The following is a 19,265-nucleotide window of genomic DNA, read 5'->3' as shown; positions in this document are numbered from 1 at the left end:
TGGTCTTGTGGTGCGGAACTCAACTTGGTACATCTGGAGGCTGCGAACCAAACGTCAGCCACCGTGAGCCACGCTACGTTTGAATTTCCGCGGGAAAGGTCACGTGAAGGGAAGCGTCGGCAATGGGGAGGTCAGCGCTACATTCCTGGTCTTCAGAAAGCCTGGCCTTGGGGTCAGCGGTTAAGTGACCCCTGGATACCCGGCCATTTTCCTGCTTTCACCAAGCCTGAGAGGAAATAGCTTCAGGAAACAAATCAAATTGGAGGTTGTCTGGCCTTTTGACCCGACCTTTTTGTACAAAGTTGGCCTATTTCTGCAAAGCGCAAACACAACATAAACAAGATGTTCCAGTTTTCTCGTCTCCAAAACCTTCGTTGATATGATTTTTTTCATATAGAAAGTGCTTTAGAATCTTCGCTCAACTCTCTGCTCTGTGTGATTTAGATATGGTCAAATGAAAGTGCTGAACCTACTTGTAAAATCACAGTGCAATGTACGCTTTTCTTGTGCCATGATGGTGGCCTCTTAAGTCTAAGTGTAAAATTTCAACGTACAAGTTGCAGGAGTTTATAGCCGCCATATAGAATTATCTCCAATTTCTAGCCTGAGACAGCTGCCTGAAAGCATGCTAGGGTAAAGGTTAGGATGCTTTGTTATAAGAAAGCTTTAAGACAGCTACCTGGCCACAGTTGTGTTGGACTGCAAGTTTTTTGTGCCCGTGACTTACGTGCACATTTGGTCATGGCTTTCAATGTTTCAAAGTCAAAGACATGATTGTAATGATGGTCTAAGTAACAAATATCATGACAAAACAGTACAATACAGTGGCACACAGACTAGACTAAAGGTAGAACTTGTGTTAGCAACATCTACTGCTTTTTGTAACACCGATGTTCTGAGTTTCTACTTTGATTTTACATCCTTTTTTGATACAGATTAACTTACTAACTAGAGCCAGTCTTCCAAAACAGTTGCCGTACAGTGTTTTGGATGGAACAAACACGTAAACGAAGGTAGAACATGGAGGGACTATCATGAGGTTTTTGTTGCCCTCCCGACGGCCATATTTGCCCCTGCCATTTGGCTTATTAATGACTGTCCAGGTCAGGAGGTTTGACCTCGCGGCCCTGGCCTGCTGCTCGCGACCTTGCTGATTTCAAATTCTGCGCGGGAAAAGCCACGTGCACGAGAGAAGACAAACCAGCACGTGGCAGCCGTGTTATCTCAGCGTATGCCCCGAGAAGGGCCCTTGATTGTGGACGTGAATTAGAGCAGGTTCATGACTGTACAGAAAATGTGACAGTCTATGATAAATGAGTTGGATCTGGATATTGGCTGAAGTATTAGATAGAAAATTAGTTTTTGGAAAGAGCAGCTTGAAGGGCTGTTTTGCATATACACTTGGGTGCAATAAAATCCTGATTGCCTTTGGCCATCACTAAAAGAAAGGATGTTTTCAACCTTCTTGCTGGAACTACCGAAAGGTCCCCTTTTGTCGTTTGTTTTTGGCTTTAAACAGCATTTGAAAGTTACCTTGTAGGAAGTGTCAGATAGGAAGTTCCCACGGTAAACTATCACTTTTGTGAACAAATGTGTGGATAGATTGATGTACGTACACTTCGCTAATGGCACGTGTGGGCATTGTTAATATGCGCATAGCTAATGAGTGGTGACTGACCTGGGGTTGTGACACTTGACCTCTGCTACTGGGTCCCTTTCAGTGGCGCTCGTCCTGTAAAACTTGTTTTTGTGGACACTGGCGCCACTTTTTCAATTAATTCGCGGAACTTACCATACGCGCATTGAGGGACACTGTTGATAGATCCTTGTTTACCTATGCGGGAATTTGCTCGGACATCAAACCCATGGTTAGCGCTGACATATATATGGTGGGAGCGATTTTGACTGAGAAGCGTGTATACATACGGCTGTATATCTCTCATGTGCTCCATAGAATCCCACATTGTTGGCGGAAAATGTTATTTCCCAGCTGCGCGGCCGTCTGGACTTGGCGACAGCATCTGTCTCCAAACCTTTCTCCCAAGAAATAATTACAGAAGCTTTGTTGATATGTATAGATTTGATACGCCGTTGACTGTGTGGTTCAAAGCTGTCTCTCAGTATTGGGTTTGCAGCATTAATAGTTTTTCTTGCAGATAAGTTTAATGGAAGGATCTGAAATAAAAGCGGCTTAAGCTCTTATGAAATATTTATTGATTATCAATAAGAGCAAACTATGATTTGCATATGATATCAGCAGGGATAGAATGAGTTACGACAGCCCTCTCTTTTATGACAAGCATTTTATTTCAAGAATTTTTCATACAATTTACTGGTCTTACCAGTAAGGTTGTTAGGACTATAATACAAATAGTCCCATATATTCTATATGATAATCATGAATGTAGAGCATGCAAGGAACATACAAGCTTAAGTGTTATGTTAATTGAAGGAGAGGATAGATATTGATGTATTTAATGGATGGGAATATCATTTGTGGCAATGTTTTTGTACTAGTAAGTACGTTATGGTATTCTAACTAAGTATTCTTCTCTTCCATATGCTGTCCTGCCTCCTGTTCCTGTCCACTTCACAGGTGAGTGTATGTTTCTTTCTCAGGTGCCTTCGGGCCACTTTCCTTTGTAAAACATTTATCGTTTCCAAAGTATCATAATTGGTTGCGAAGACAGGTAATTACGTAAAACTCACTCAATATTTCATGGCATGCGGTAGATTTTCTATTGTGTTATTGAATGTACAAGTACAAGACATTAGCCATTCTGAAAGGTATTTGTGAAGTTTGCTGTTCTACTTGGTTTATTGAGGTGTGGTTATTGAATTCCTAGAATGAGTAGACAACTTTTTTCAAGGAGCTGTTTGAACAGAAAGTTAACTCTATTAGCAGATCTCCCGGGGATGCTATGATCTGCACTTTAACCTCTGCGCTTGTTGCGTTGTCATCGAACATCGATTACCGCTAACAAATATGACCTGTTGCGACATTCGTGCGGGGGCAAATTAGATAAACTCCCGTTCGTGTCAATTGAATTAATGAGAACGGGAACGCGGCGCTCGGGCCGGTCTCAGGCGTGTCCGGGTTGCTGCGTGACCACCTGTCCGCTCGCATGGCTGGCTGCGGAGAAAGGGAGGGGTCAGCAGCGGGATCACCTCTGCCCCGGGTCGTCAGACAACAGCCTGGCAATGGGAGCTCCGTGTCACCCTGTATTTTACACCTACATTGTCCCGACTGGACCCGTGCCCGTAAATCTGTCCAGTCAGGGGGAAGAACTGGAACAAGCAGACTCTTACAGATCTGACAGCCAATTACTCTCACCGGAACACCTGCATCCTCCAATTTGCAGGCGAGGAAAAAAAGGCTGGCAGATCTGATGATATGAGTTATGACTGTCAAGTATTTGTGCAGATGTTTGGGTATGTGTATGTATGGTATTGAAATATACATGTTTAAAGAAGTTATGTAAAAACTCACTCAGACAGTGAAAAGAGAATTTGATGTTCCAAGGCTGGCTCAATGTCTTGCCATATGTAACATTGAGTAATGTAATAATCTCTGCCACCTTATGATGACTTTGAACTCGTTTCCTTGTACATGTATATCTCAGTCAGATCTCTAGCTCATTTCAATAGAGAAATGTCATAACCCAATTATTGTTGATGTATGATAGCAGTGATCATTCAGAACTGTCACTTTCAATATCATATCCAATATATTGTATGCCATTGATATTCAGCTATTTGGGTTGATTTTTAAAGTTAAGGCCAGTGGTTTTATCCCACAGTCTAAAGTTCGATGACACAGTACATCGAGGACTGGATTCAATGCACATTACATGGTTCAGCAAAGGGGAGCAACAGCTCCATATATTACCTCAAAATCCTGATGTAGCAATTCAATTCAATAACTTATTGCCCTATGCATGAAAGGGACCAAAGACTAACAACTACATATGTGGTTGTGAGATAGTCATAATAATTACAGAAAAAAACTTAATTCTACTTCTATATGTTGAAAATGGAAGAATTTTTAAGCAAAGTAAAATATATTATATCACAGAGTAGTTTGAATTTATTTTAAGTATGTAAATGTTATGCATATATGCCAGCACGTCATGGATATCAACGTCATGGATATCAAAGAGATTCAGGTCTAGAAGTACTATATATATTATGATACTTCCCAGTTATTGTGTATATATTGTGTATATAAAGGTAGCGTGAGAAATTTCTTTTGGTTCCTTTTGTTGTACTCCCTTCCCAACGTCTGTCAAGTCCAGGTTTTGGAACAATAGGTGCTGGGAGTCATTTTTTATTGCCAGATTGGTAACACGAGTGTCTGCGGTGGCACCGGGGACCGGGAGCGCTGAATTGTTCAATCATAAGCCATTGAAGAGTCAGACTATGTGCTGGGATCTGTTCCTACTGCTAAGGTCACGACGTACCTGACCCTGGCGCCTGCACGCATTCAACGCCTGCTTACACAATTAAATTTCTTTGAAGGAAGTGTTCCAAATGTATGCGAGAATACCCCCAACCTGTCATTAAAAAGTAGAAATTATATGGGGTTAGGGAAGCTTGTTGCGAGGTCATGACTCGGCTGACCTTGCCTGCTGTACCCCTGAATGGCTTTGCCCTGTAGTCTGATTGGCCATTGGGAGAAATTCAAATTTATGCGAGAAGTTGTTTGAAAGGTATGAGAAAGGAGCAATCGCGCTGTTTCAGTCGAGGTCCCGACTCCCTGACCTGGATGGCCTCACCTTTTATTGGGCGTTGGGGACAATTAAATCGGCAACAATAACCCGCATTCAAATTTATGCAAGAATGTTGACTTAGGTTAGTAGAAAGGAGTCGCGTGGTAGGTGCCCCTGGTAGCGGATAGGTCCCGACTTTTGACCCCCGCCATCCGATTGGCTCGTAGGGAACAATCTGAGTCAAGTATCAGTTGACCTGTATAAGTGTGGGAGACAGGGACAGGAGTTGTTCGTCCTCACGTGCCTTACGGAGAGGACACGAGCGCGCTGACCCCTCGTCGGACCCCTGCCCCACAGCTGACACGACAGTCAAGGACGCCAACCTCGGGACCTGCTAATTGAATAGTTAGTTGTGACATCCGGGGGAAGAGGACAGGACACGGGTTTGTTCTGTGAGAACATGGCCCAGTTGGGACTGGAGAAAAGGATCCATCTTGACTCTCCATTCCTGCAGGCTGGGTACTGTCTTCCCAAAACGTCCTGGGACGACTCCTTCTGTGAGTAGAGTTTGCCGAGTTTCATGTATACTCTAGGAGATGTCTGTTTTCCTGGTTAAAAGGCTTGACTTTCAAAAACCCTTCCGGATTTGAATTTAGCGTCATTCCATTTTGGTCTCTTTCAGACTCAAGATTACTTTATTTAGAAATATTGTAATATGTTGTCTTGATGTACCACTCAAGGTTTAGGAGCACAGCAAATATACTGTACTCTTGAAAGAAACAATTTTGAAAAAAATGTATACGCAAATGTATACTTGTCCCTTCTGTACTGAAGGTAGTACAAATTGTTGATTGTTTATATGGGAATCCAGATCAGGAAGCTATTTTTAGGACTACTTAGTCACTTTTCCTTCTGAATGTAACATTTGTAAGCTGGTTAAAAGTGGAGCTTTTCCCGGCCACAACTGAACTAAAAGTGGAAAACTAGACTGTATGTATTCGGCTAGCCTGGTACTCGGACATGTCCAGACATGTCATTTATCAGTACATTAGTAGCCTGGGAAAGAGCAGAGAAAATGATAAATCAACCAGAACTGTAATTCTGCTGGTCATGGTCTTTTGTAATCATTAGCAAGGACTGAGTACTGCTTTCCACCCAGGTATTGTCCTACTCTGTTGGAAAAGTACATGTAAAATCTGCTAAAGAATTCCATGTATTTGTAAATTTCAATTTAATTTTTGCATCTGTGTGTATTGGTGATTTCAGTTAGGCTACTGTTCTTCGTATGTTGGACCAAAGTTTTGGTCTCATGTTGAAGGGTACTGTAATAGGATTATCTGTTACTGTGGACTTTTTAATGATCATTTCAACGTGTTCAGCTAGCAAGGCTAGCTACAAATGTAGCTGCTACTCTCTTGTGCGTCAAGGACCCCTGCGGCAGTATAATCAAAGACTGGATACTAATACAGCATCTAATGATTATTTCAACATGTTCAGGGAAAACTTTACCCTTGCCTTAACCCACCCCTTGTATAAGGAATAGAAGTCTGAGGACAAGGATGAACCCACAGAAGGATAAAGGTTAATGTCAGTGTTTTGCTGCAAATGATTTTTTTACTCTTCAAAATTTCATTCCTACTTTTGTACTTTTAAAGTTCAATTTTCAATGAGAAGTCAGTTGTGAGAAAACTACCAATGTTAACTAGTGCATCTCTGTCAATTGTACATACGTCTGCTACAATAGAGGAAGACACCCATGAAGAAGACAGTCTTAGAGCTGGTGCAGGCAAATGCCATCCCATACATGGGTGCTGTCCCTTGTGCTGATTTTCTACTGTTTTTAGATGAAGAAAAATTATTCTTTGGAGTGCCTTTGTTCAAAACAAACTGTGCCTAGAGTCAGGTTTGAAGTTTCTAAATGTTCTTTTTATCTTTAGCTATATACATTCAAATGTAATGCAGTTCTACTAGACATTAGATACTGTAACATTGCGTTCACATTTGGCAATGTAAATGTGGAGTGGCCTGCTTGACAATGCATGCGTAGTACATAGAACAATAGAAATTCGCCTCTCAGCCACCTACAAAAGTTCTGCTGAATTAAACATCAGCTGACTTTCATCCAAACTTGAACGCTCTGGCGAGCAGCTGCATTCTGTTGCCTCCATAACAAAGGGAGTGGAAGGCCTAGCTGTTTGTCATATTAGGTATGAAAATAAAGGAGAATGCAGATCATAGGAAATCTGTTTTCAATTGGGGTCAATTGGCTTCCATGTTGTAAATCCTCCCCTATTGCAGATGAGTGCATTTTGAGTTGTTCCCATGGTAGACCACCTCAATCATGCCATGAAAACTCCATTGTTGCACAGTTAGGGTACTCAGAACGCCAACAGCCAAAGCCTGAGAGACTTCTGGTCTCTGGATGGGAAATACGGCAGAACAATGACCAAGCTTCATGAATCAGGCCGGCTGGCAGTTGGGAAAGTCCTGGAGTGGTATTGTTCAGCTGATTTTATGGAAACCATTGGCTCGGTTTGAGGTGCCTTTGACACATCGGGCGCCTGATTCAGGCATAATTATAGAGTTGCATGGGAAAAGGAGGTGCACATTACACTGTTAATTTTTCAGGGACTGAGAGGGGACCACACTTGCTCGTAAAGCACATAGTTATGCAGGAGACCACTGTGTCTTTCTTTGTATATTTTTTTGAAGCAACTTTGAACATATTTATATCAGTTTAAAGTTGTCCTTGGGTTTTAGAAAATTACTTTTGTACTGTATATCGCCTTTGCAACAAATTTTCCCATAATTTTCAACCCATCTTCTAATTTCTGGATGTGAGATAGTTCACTTCACTCACAAATTTCTGAAAATAGAGAATAAAGTTATTTCAAAACTAACTCTGATTTATTTATGGTTTTCTCTTTACGTTTTGTGATTGAAGCTATTTTCCTTCCTGTTAAAGACTGTACATTGAAGACTTTTTGGTTGTCCTGCCTACAAATATCTTATGCTGTTTATAGATGTAACTGCATTGAAAATATAAAAGTCATGCTTGATTCCACGAAGGTTTAGTCTGTGTGCCATCTTCCGTAGTTTCTGCCTTCTCCCTAATGTCCGTGGAAACTTTGCTAATGAAGGTTTGAATATAAAAAAAAATCTATTCTTTGTGGGTGGACTGTGGAGTTTATAAGGCCTTGTCTAATAAAACAGAACAAATCAAAGTATTATTACTGTAGGCTAGTGTCAAAATAAATCAATGAATATGTACACATAGAGCCGTGATTGATCGTTCTTATTAACCCAGATTTACCTCCCAAATTTGCTTGCCTGTCTTCTGAGATCCATACAATCCATAACCCCTTCAGACCCACTTGTGTATGTTGTCTGTCATGTTAGCTTACAGTAGCCTTTGTTAGAATCATGTTGGACTGACCTATTTTTGCTAAGAAGCCTCTGTCTCATTTGATGTCTGAGATGCTGAGTGACAACAATATAATGATGTTTGTTAGCTTCTTTTGTGTAGTAAGTGAATTCTCAGTAAAGCGACTTCATTTCGTGAGATTTCACATTGATCAATGTCTGTTATTTAAAGATTATTAATCATGCTGACTGTTTGAAACTTTCATTAATGATGAAGTTACAGTGTACTTTGATGGAATACGTCTGATTGTTAGATATAGTGTGTCAGTACTGTAGTAGTTGAGGTGGTCGTACATAGAGGATGGAAGACACATGTTCTTGTTGATTCTTTTACAACATGATGGACTGTCATCATTGAATACTCAGAAGTCTGAACAGTACCTGATATATTTGGCAGTGATTGGCACCAAAAAAGGCTTCTATTTAGTGCCTATCATTGCAAACCCTACTCATGGACAAAATTTTTTAGTTTTTTGGGAACATTTTTTAAAGTTGGCAAAAAATGTCGGCAGGTCTTCCAATATGTTCTAATCATATTGGATGCAAAAAATATTATACAGGAAATCCTAGACAGGTGATGACAGTTGAGAACAGTGTTACATCTACAGTAACTATAGTGTTACATCTACCAAATGGCTCAAAGTGTAATTTGATGTAACTACCACATGCTTTTAGTATTATGTGTGATGTCAAATGATGCAGACTTAACAGAAATCAGAACATTCTAAACAGAGTGGCCACCCCCATGTTGTGAAGAATTCTGTGATTTTTTTTATGTGCTGCTCTCGTTGAGAGCAGGAGTCTTGACACAAGTACTTGCCCTGTGCCCCTTTCACCACGATTAGTGGTCACTTCTGTGTCCATCTCCCACACCTGCCATACTCTGAGTGGCAGTAATTTGGCCACTATTGTTGTGGCTCCCCTTAAGAAGATAATGGCCACAGAAGGATGCCACGTGGCTGCAGATTACCGTCGACTGTCCGAACCGTCCCTCACATTTAATCCGAGGATTTAGTCCATCTTTTGTTAAAGACTCGTTCCCTGAACTGAAGTGTTGCAAACATGCCGAGAATAGAAAATATGTGGGAGATGAATGCTGGCAGCTATGATTATTTCACCACCACCTATAGAGGCGAAAATTAAAGTTGCTGTGGTCTTTTCAAATAAGATCTTACATAAAAATTGCCTTTCTTTCAGTAAGGTACATTTTCTATTTCTAGGACATTCAGCCTCTGGGCTTGTTATTTGACACAGAATGTCTCCAATTTTCTCAGCCTTTATGCATATATAATATCTTCATTTCTTTGAACAATTGTGAATACTTCTCTTTCATGGGCTGTCGCTTCTGGGCTGGTTACGCAAAATTGATGTTAGCAACAAGGTATTGCCTGCGGTCTTTCCAAATAACATTTTATATAACCAGTTTTTCAGTTATTGTGAAAATTTTTCTTTTGTAGGTCATCACTGCTGGGCTTTTGAAAGAGCGTGTCGGTGTTTTGTGATTCATTACCAGCTACATGTAGTGTCACAAGCTTTAGGCTATACTGCCGACAAGTCAGGACGTAAATAAAAAATGGAGTGAGAGTATGAAGGAGAGGTCAGCCAATACAGTCAAGTGAAAAACTAGGATTGTTATTTATATCGACATTTTCTATTGGTACTCTTTGAATTAAGAAAAAAATCGGTTTTGTAAAATGCAATCTTGGATTGAAAAATAAAGCCTAGGTTTTACAGTAGACTGATTGCCGTAACAACACATTTTATGTAGGGCACGTGCGGGACCTCATAAGGTTGACAAAACTGCATATTCATCAACGAAATGCATAACCATGTCCAGCCCCCAAAATAGAACCAGGAAGATCAATTTTGCTAGTGCCACAAGTCATAGAAAAGAAATATTCTGTGACCCAAAAAATTGTCAAAGGCTGGTTTTGAAAGACTGTTAACTGTTAGGAAGGTGCTTCTGTGATTAAAGGCATCCAGTGCAGTTTTTCATGCTTGGAAACCAGATTTTTCAAAGTCAATATGCTAGTCACTTACCTTCATACTAAGTTGAAATAATATCGTCCCAATGTACATGTATATCAACATTCACGGAGCAAAAATGCCCAAAATTCTGATGAAAAACGGTTACCAGAAGGACCTGGATTGATTTTTAGGGTACCACCTAGAAAATAAAGGACTAATCTTGGGGCTTGTTTTTGCAGTTTTAAATGCCTAAACTTACGCATGAAATACTGATACAAATGTGCTAATGTGGGACAGTATGTGTCAATATCATACAGATTGCCTTATTCAGAAAATTCCAGTTTTGCCACCCTGAAATTGCATTGGATGCCTTTAACATGACCAATGGCTGCCCTGTAGATCAGGGGCAAAGGTGAACCCAGTGTTTGACCATCTCTGCAGGTGCATTGACCTAAAATAAGGTGGACCTCCCCTTCTACCTCAGAGAAAGGAATGTACAGGGGAAAAAACAAACATTGACATTTGGTATCATCAGATACAAACAGGCAGTGATGGTGAGAAATGACTTGGTCCGGCCTGGCCGCAGGACGGTTGTATAACTGACCTTTGCCTAGTGGTCACTCTCATGTTACATATTAAAGGTGTGCACTCAGAATTCCAGTTCGAGCCGGTCATATCAAGTGTTACTACGTGTGGATGACCTTTATAACCTGATTATGCAAGGTTGTTTTTTTTTTTTAAAGAAGAAAGGGATATAAACAAATGACATGATGAGCAAAAGCTTCAAATGAGTGGAAATCATCTGTATATAAGGTATTGTATGATTGCCACTGTTATTTGGATCACAGAATTTTGGTAATTTAGAAAGAGTGTACATTTGTACATTGTCATTTAAAAGAGAATGTTGAAACGTGTGTGCTTAGCCTGACCACCTATGACCTGTGAGTAAGTGGTAAGGATCTGGACTGGACTCCACCAAAACAGATAATGGCCAACACTGATGGATGACCAAAGTCATGATGGGTTACTTCTTAGTATGTGCAGGGCTAATGGTCACCTGTGTCCAGTAATGGAACACTATCTGGGGATGGGCAGGCAAACCGAGTAGTGGTCAGTTGAAGTTGAGCTTTAAAATGAACAGGTCACCACTAGTTTTACATTCCAACTCTGAAGAGTTCCAACAAGCAGCAGTGTCAGAATGTTCAAGGCCACTGATAATGGATATGAAGTGCCCTTGGAACGGCAAAAACAAGTCACCAGCATTTAGGCAGCCAATCGAACATGAAGGTCAAAAGGCCATAAAAACTGACTGCTTTTATCAGAAGCCTGCCAATTGGTCACGTTCTGGACCATTTCTGAAATGAAGATGCAATAAAAATGCTTCTGTGCTGGTCAAAATGGATTTTTTTCCTTTTATACAATCCTTTAAGTTACAAATTTTAAGTTAACTTGATACACATTTTAGAACATATACATTGGCTATATGTAACAAGCAAGAATAAAATTTGACATGCTGTAGATAGCAAATGATGAAGTGACCCTCAGAATCATCATATATAATGTTGTCTAAGTGCTCATCAGCAATCAAGCCAGGTTGTTCCTGTGGCCAAAGCTGGACACTTCAGCCAACAACAGTTTTGAAAATTGTAGGTTTTATGGGAGGAATTCCCCGGAGAAAACAGCATCCAATGTCCCTAATTTTAGATCACAAAGGGGTCAGCTGCTCCTATCTGGGTGGACTCAGCCTTGGGGGCTTCGGCCATTGTCCGGAGGAAGGGCATCTCCTTTGTTCGGGATGACATGGCTGTCCGCGGTCCACTCGGCTGTCAGACCAATGATGAACGACCATTTTGAGGCCCTGTACTTTACGTCGTCCATATTTATGTCTATGTACACTTACATAGGTTTGGAAAAAATGGAACTGACAGGTAGTCCTAACATGATGGTAATATGAAGAAAGCAGTGCTGAGAGTGGTCATCATTAAAGAGGAGTTGGTTAGACTGCTCATTGTTACTTGCATCATAACAATGATGTCCATTGAAGATGACACACTGTTATAGAGAAGCCAGATTCTTTAATTACCAAGCAATGTTGCTTGGGGCTAAAGTGTTGAAGCAACCAAGCAGGGGTGGAAAGACGAAAATCACCCCGGGCATTTTGGGAATGGGTTTGAAAGCAGCAATTTTTGTAAGTTGTTCAGATGTGTGCTTAGATCTGTTCAAATCTGTAGCTTTATAAAACATTCAAATTAAGTAGCAATCTTTACCTGAGCAACTTTACTTGAATGTACAAAGTAAGACTCCTTTTCTTCTGTGGTGTCATGAGTTTTCCTCTGGGTTTCTTGTGCCTGCTACTCCTAGTAGCTTTTGAAAGTACCATATGTGGGATCAAGGACGCAACGTCCTTGGTGGGATGCATCTAATACTAATACGATTAAATAAAAAAAGTCATCCAATTGTCTGGTACTTTCGAGGGCAAAAAACACTTTTCGCAGGTAAGACCAGAGAGGAGATGTAACAATAGGACAGCCCCCTCTTGCGGTTACCGGAGGGTTTTTAATGCGGCCTGGTTGTTGTGCTGGGAGCTGTTGCTTTGTTTGAAGCCCACTGGTTGATGAGGTGGAACTTGTCTTTCAGGTCAGCTCAGGGTGAGTGCAACACTGCATTTTGGTCAAGAGGAGCGACTTCTACACCCTCTTTTTACCCATTCTCGGTTATTCTAACCAGCACAATGTTTGTATTTTGGGAAGGTCAAGTTAGCTGGCTTGTATGTTTGTATCTTCAGGTTTCTTTGAGTTGGCATTAAGTATAGTATGGTTTGTGACTGTGTTAAGGTCACAGGATTGTCTGTCTTCTCTTTGTATAAAAACAAAACCCCTCAGGACTTGCGAATCTATGTGCTCTGCACACTGTGAAGTGATGCAAAGTAAGAAATTGTTGTATGGCATTGCTCTTGTTTTAGAGGTATTTTTTTCAGATGATCCTGTAGACTTGACAAGAAACAAAGAAACTTGTGCTTCTGAACTGCTGTTCATTATTCATCATTTAATTTATGACTGAAGCCTCTTTTAACCCAGTCCATTGTAGTAGTATGCCGCCAATAGTATAAATCCATGACCCCCTAGGTTTGGCCTAGAAATGCCGATCGCTAGGCGGGGCTTTTGTCCCATTGAACGTTCGGTAAACTGGAGGTTGTAGCAATGGTCTAAATGTAGAACAAGTATATACAAGTACTGTCAGGGAAAACTCAATGGTAAGTTCACTATGTGGAGCTCAAATTGGTTGGTGTGCTGCTTACTTGAGGTTTGAATTGAAGGATGCCATTGATAGTTAGAACAACCGATCCTTTAGTCACACTGTATGCAGTAAAGTGTAAACATCAGAGTCCATTATATGTCACTGTCCACAGGCGGTTTTCAAACTGAGCTGCTGTGTTTGGCCTAGAAATGCGGAACGCTAGGCGGAGCTTTTAGGTCTTTGTCAGTATGCTTGGGCAGCATGCTGGTTATGTTAACGCAATGTGGCTTCATCTGAAGGAAACAATACTAGTCTTACTAATGTTATTATATTACATACATACATACATACATACATACACTTTTGTTATTAGAAGAAATGTACATGACTAGAGAATTTTTGGTCTTTCATTCCTAGCACTTGTATTTCTTGAGGTAAAATTTGCATCAAACTGTCAGCAAAAAGGACTGGGATAAACATTTTTCTATCTTTTCAGCACTAATAGAAATGAATATATCTGTTATTGATTTCCATTGTTTGTACACCTCATTTGTATGCAGATGATGAAATTGTTTGGGACAGTTTCAGAAATCAATGAATGAAAATCCACAGAGTGCTGTTACCAAGAAAAGGTGTGCATGAACAAAGATTCCACCCATAATCAGGAAAGATTTCATTGATTTTCAAATGATTTTAAGGCCACACCAATTTAATTTGTTGCTTCTCAGATCGCCCTGTCCATTTTTTTCAGATTTGCAAAAAAAAATTCTTGTTCTAAATTAACTGCAAAATGCTCAATGAAATACATATTTTGGCCCCTTAATGCCTCAGAGATGTAGCAAACTAAGTCTAGTTGCCAGTACTGTTTATCTTACATTGCTGATAGAAGTTCATGTCCCTCTAAATTATTAACTTTCTATGAGTTCTAAAGTGATTGGATGACCAATCCTTTAAATTTGAAGTTCTGTATGTTTCCACAGGAGAGGACTTCCAGCTTAAAGAAAATCCTCTCTCCCGATTTCTAAGAAGAGGATATTATTTCAAAGAAAAAGATATTCCCTTTTTTAATTATAAGATGAAGGTAGAAGTCTGTGTGATTTGCCCTAAATAACGTCAATACTGAACAATGCATTTTGTGTGTCAGTCCATCCTGAGCTCAGCCTGCTATTATGAGTGTTATATTTTTAACATTCTATAGTTAAATTCCAAGAATTGCTCCGGGCTTGTAGCCAAGTGATGTCGTGTTTAGGCATATTAGGTATTCAATGTATTTCTGCTTTTCACTTCAAACACTGAAACAGGGGAATACATGTATCTTGTTAAGATATTTTATCAACATTGATCGGGTGCAGTTCAGGTGACTTTTAAGTCTCTTGCTGTTCCTTTTATTGCAAGCAAGGTGAGTGATCTGTTTTGGTGTGAGGAGGCCAATATCTGGTGCTGTTTCTATACTAGTCTTACTAATACATATAGTGCAGGTAAATTGTAACTTGTAAGCAGAGGTGTGTTGATTGGGGCTCAGAATGGATTCGAATTCAAACCTTGCGAGCCAAAAGTGGGATTGCTACCCACTAGACCACTGCAGGCTACCCGGTGTCCCAGATAAGTTGTTGCACATGATTGGTGGTGTTCAACTCCTGTAAACCTGCTGGGGTCACCAGTATGGACATCAACTTTCTCTCAGCCCAGGAGGTTCTCATTACCAAATGTGGGGCAAACATGCATCATTCCTAACACTTCTGAGATTGCCTGCTCGGCAAGTAAAGGATCACAGAATGACTTCCTCAGAATTGATGTTGGTGAAAAGTTACCTGGCCATTATGTGACAATTGACATTTCCTTACTTTTGGGATTACAGAAGTGCTGTTCTCATTCAATCATTCCTCAACCCAAATGCTTTCCGTTCAGTGATTCTTTCTGTCAGCACCAGCACTGGTGGAGTATGGTAGAATGATCAGCTGTTCCTTGCAGCTTGCTTTTTGTGGAAAAGCATTATTATTCTGGACAGCACTATTGCATAACCGATCAAGTTAAAAAAAAAAACTAATTGCCTCAGTGACCTGCTAATACATGGCAACCTCAGGAGCAAGTATCTATGTCTTTTCATCCTGACAAAGAGAAATGGCTTCCATGTAGGACAAGAATGGAAGCTAAGATTGCACCTGACAGTTGTATCCCTTCTCTAGTTGGCCAAATTGGTAGGAAGTATGCTCCAGTGAGGGTTGGGAGTCTGGATGGATGGTAAACCTAATGCAACATAAGTATCAAAGCTGCCAGGGATTGATATAGACTTTGGTATAATTGGAACTGCTGATATTGACAAATAGATACGCCACAAAGGGAAGAGTGACCCTTTTCTCCGCATACACGGGTATCAATTTTGTCCATAAGTGAGTCTTTTGTTACTTTTCTTTGCCAGGGGAAGTCTTTCTTTTGCCACTGTTAGCATAATGAGTCCAACAGAACGTAGGTAGTTCCTCAGCTGATGTTCACTTGTACTGCACTGATATTGATTTTATGAAATGCGGAGTATTTTAATGAGGATTCGTTAGTGAGTTCTGAATTAACATGAATTGTGTGAATTAAAAACAGTTTATGGTTGTAAAATACATGAAATAGAATTAGACTGTACATTATTTTAGGTGTGGTACTGAATATCATCAATCACTATAGCAATAAGTCTAAAGCAATAAGAATACAGGGTATTAGGGTATGTATTGTGTAATTTCCTATTTTATCAAAATGATCAATATTCCAGGAAGACAAGTCAGTAATAATGGTAAGGAAGTCATTGATTTATCAATGTAGGCAATAAGGTTTGTTTTGCACAAGAAGATCTGCAGTGTCAGTTCCCATCAACTGAAACACGTCACCAGAAATGCTAATAACCTCCACCTTACTGCTGATGTCAATACAGATTCTGGGCATTGAGGAGCAGCAGGGAGAAGGGTGATATATGCAAATGAGGTTAAATTTGCATAATTACATGATATGTTATTTGCCTCTGCCTTGGAGATGTGCATATTGTGAATATCAATAATTATTCCTTTTTATTTCTCCTCCCATGGGGCAAAGATTATGTAATGTTTTTGTCATGTCTGTGTGTGTATGTTTCTGACATACATGAAAGGGGTGAGGTCTGCCATCTCCAATTGCCTTTTTGGTTCTTGTGATCAACAACAAAAGTTCATTTTATAGAGACATCCTAACTAACACGCATTGGTTTTTGCTTGTTCATCACCGTCCAAAAATCTACTTCTTTCCAAAAAAAACCAAGGATAGGAAACAGTACTCAATTGTTGATGACAGAATTGTATAATTGTACATGCTAAAATTGATATAGCTAAATGTGAGGATATGCCAGCTTCAGAAAACTTTCGATCCATTAGACTTGATCCATTGTAACATCATCTATTCCAGGGTTTTAAAATTGTATTAGGCATTCATATTATTTAGAAAAATTAAACACTGTCATCTTGTTTTGCCTTGTACATCGTGCCTCATGGGTCTTTGGTGTAAGTCTCCACGAAAGACGGAAAGTTAGAGCTCCTATTGATACTCTTGTGACACCTACAAATTGACAGGCATTTTATTGCTCTTTAAGTAGCACATGTCCAGTGAATCATTGATAGAAGTCGATAGCAGCGCTCTGTGTTCTGATGTACGAGGCGTCCATTTAGACATGGCCCAGTAATTACGATCAAAGTCTCCAGATGTATCATTAGTGGGCCCAGAGGAGATGGCACAGATAACACTGATGTCACACAACTCACTTTATTAAGAACCTTGGATCTGTTTGTGGGGAGACACCATAGATCAAGCAGCATCCAGGCAGGAGTAATTGCTTCTTGCTGTAATTAGGCCACAACCACTTGATGATATATCAGGGGGAAAGTGGCGAACTACCGAGTTTCATGGCTGAGCGAGCACCAAGGAAGCCCGAAGTAAACCCATGTAAATGTTGTTGATATTATGTAACTTCTTATACCTCCCCTTAGCAAAGCATGCCATATTTTTGTGTCTTGGACGAAATAAAAATAATCCTACTTTGCCATGAAGACACAATGTACTACACCTGTTTCCACATTATGTGATAACAGTGATTGCAATTTCTTTAGAATAAATGCTTGCCCTTGACAGAAGTTTGTGTTAAGAAATAAAATTTGAGATCAGACTACAATTTTTACACCATGATGGTACCATGTGAACTTGAATGAAGAGTATGGCTGGGGACTATGGCAGTTGTTGAAAAAAAAGTTTAAAAGTCTACTGATATTTTGCGACTGGCAAAGAGTTCAAGATAGATGGAGAAAGGAAACGTAAACTTAAGGGATACTGTAATGTTGCTGAGTAAGCAAAGAAGAGATAATATGAGATACTCTCACTTTTCCTCATATTTTTTCTTGCTAGGACAACTATTTTCATGTAGAGTTGTATAAATGTTCTGTAAATGAGAGTTTTGTGACTGGATCATATATTGAAGTAGATAGCAATTTGAAAAAACGAAGTGGAATTCTTAAGAAAAAAAGTTACATCAACCAATTTCTCCATCAAATGTGATCAATCATATTGCTGAGAAAAGAGTTGCCTGTCATCTCCTTCCCTGTACCACTTGATTACGGGCTGTCTAGTCGTCTCTGCGCCTGCGCTCAAACACACTCACCAGCCATATTGTTTGATGACCCAATAAATTTCTCCTGTAATATCATTGCGAATTCCTTGCATCCTACGAAATGGATGACGTACCTGGGAAGGGAAGACTTAAGCGAGATTTTTCCCATTCTTGTGGATTAGTGTGTAATCAAACTGCATCATTAGCATTGATGGAAACCTGTACGGCGAGGCGTGATTTAATATCCTGCCGTTGGTTGGAGAATTCAGGAACCTGTTGTTTGACATGGTATAAAAGCTGACCCCATTCCTGCGGTGTGACTCACCTGGTGTATTTATGAAGGCTTGGTTGTTTGGCAGTCTGCCCAAGGCCATGTGTCTACTGTACTGGTTCAATGGCCTTCAAGGGATGGTCAACAACCTCCTAGACGCAAGGTTATTCAACTTCAAAGATAAGAGACGGCAACTGTTCTTGCCCAAAGAATGTTATGCAAACCTCCAGAGTGAAGGTAATGAACAGAGGGATTGACAACTTCAATTGGTCCGACATGAAACTTGCCCTTGGCCTTGGGATAACTTTACAACATGTTTTTATTCATATTTTTGTTTTAAAAACTCAATAAACAGGTGTCACTTGGTAATTTTGAAGAGGTGTTTTCTACATTTCAAAAATGGTGTAAATGCTACAATGCTTACATGTTTTATACAAGATATCTATATTGTATGGTCTTTATAAAGGTTCCACATAAATTATAGTACCTGTGAATTGGTCCGTGAGTGACAGGAGGGAAGGCAAGCACTTACAAATGTAATTGATAAGTGTGTTGGGTATTTTTGCGTTTGATGCCCGAGGCATACATGCGGACTGGAAGCTTATGTCCCCTTTAAATCTGCTGGTGCAATGCCGTCATAAAGTGCATGAGCGGGGTTTGAACCCCCGCCCTCTGGATCCACGGATTTCGATCCAGATGGCAAAGCAGCGGGGTCGCTAACCGCTTCTGCCACACATGGCGTATCTAAATCATCAAGATATTTTCTCCGGAAATTTGCAAGCGATTCCAAATTTCCGGTGTCGTCCCAAATTCAAAGTGACAGTGACAGAGGACAGGCAATATTTCACCGCTATCACTCACGATCAGTATTGTGAACTGCCACAGAATAGGTGGAACATCCATTTGAAGTGTACATTGCAGCTGCATTATCATGTTGCTATTAGATTTGATGTTGCTACAAAAGAAAAGGGTCAATAGGTTGGGAGACAATTAATAATAGATAAAGAGGAAATCAGAAGCCTTTGTGTGTTTTGTCCTCCACAGT

General features: G+C 40.2%; 1 protein-coding gene across 7 annotated transcripts in view; it reads left to right on the top strand.

The window, feature by feature from the left end:
* Nucleotides 1-19,265, top strand: part of LOC109465999 (nuclear receptor subfamily 6 group A member 1-like) — a 91,659-nt gene that overhangs the window by 12,574 nt on the left and 59,820 nt on the right. For 2 of the 7 annotated variants that reach the window (XM_019763507.1, XM_019763509.1), the window contains exon 2: nt 2,597-2,602. The exons of 3 other annotated variants lie outside the window; for them this stretch is intronic. In XM_019763507.1, the coding sequence (XP_019619066.1) occupies nt 2,597-2,602 (6 nt within the window). Of the gene's footprint in view, nt 1-2,596; nt 2,603-12,699; nt 12,749-13,331; nt 13,354-19,265 lie in introns of those variants that run through there. 2 more of the 7 variants (XM_019763511.1, XM_019763513.1) reach the window with 2 other exon arrangements.

The sequence above is a fragment of the Branchiostoma belcheri genome, unplaced genomic scaffold (assembly GCF_001625305.1).
Source record: "Branchiostoma belcheri isolate BF01 breed outbred unplaced genomic scaffold, Haploidv18h27 scaffold16, whole genome shotgun sequence".
Taxonomy (NCBI): Eukaryota; Metazoa; Chordata; class Leptocardii; order Amphioxiformes; family Branchiostomatidae; genus Branchiostoma; species Branchiostoma belcheri.
Note: the sequence above shows the minus strand (reverse complement) of the source record. Positions and strands in the feature narration are given on the sequence as shown.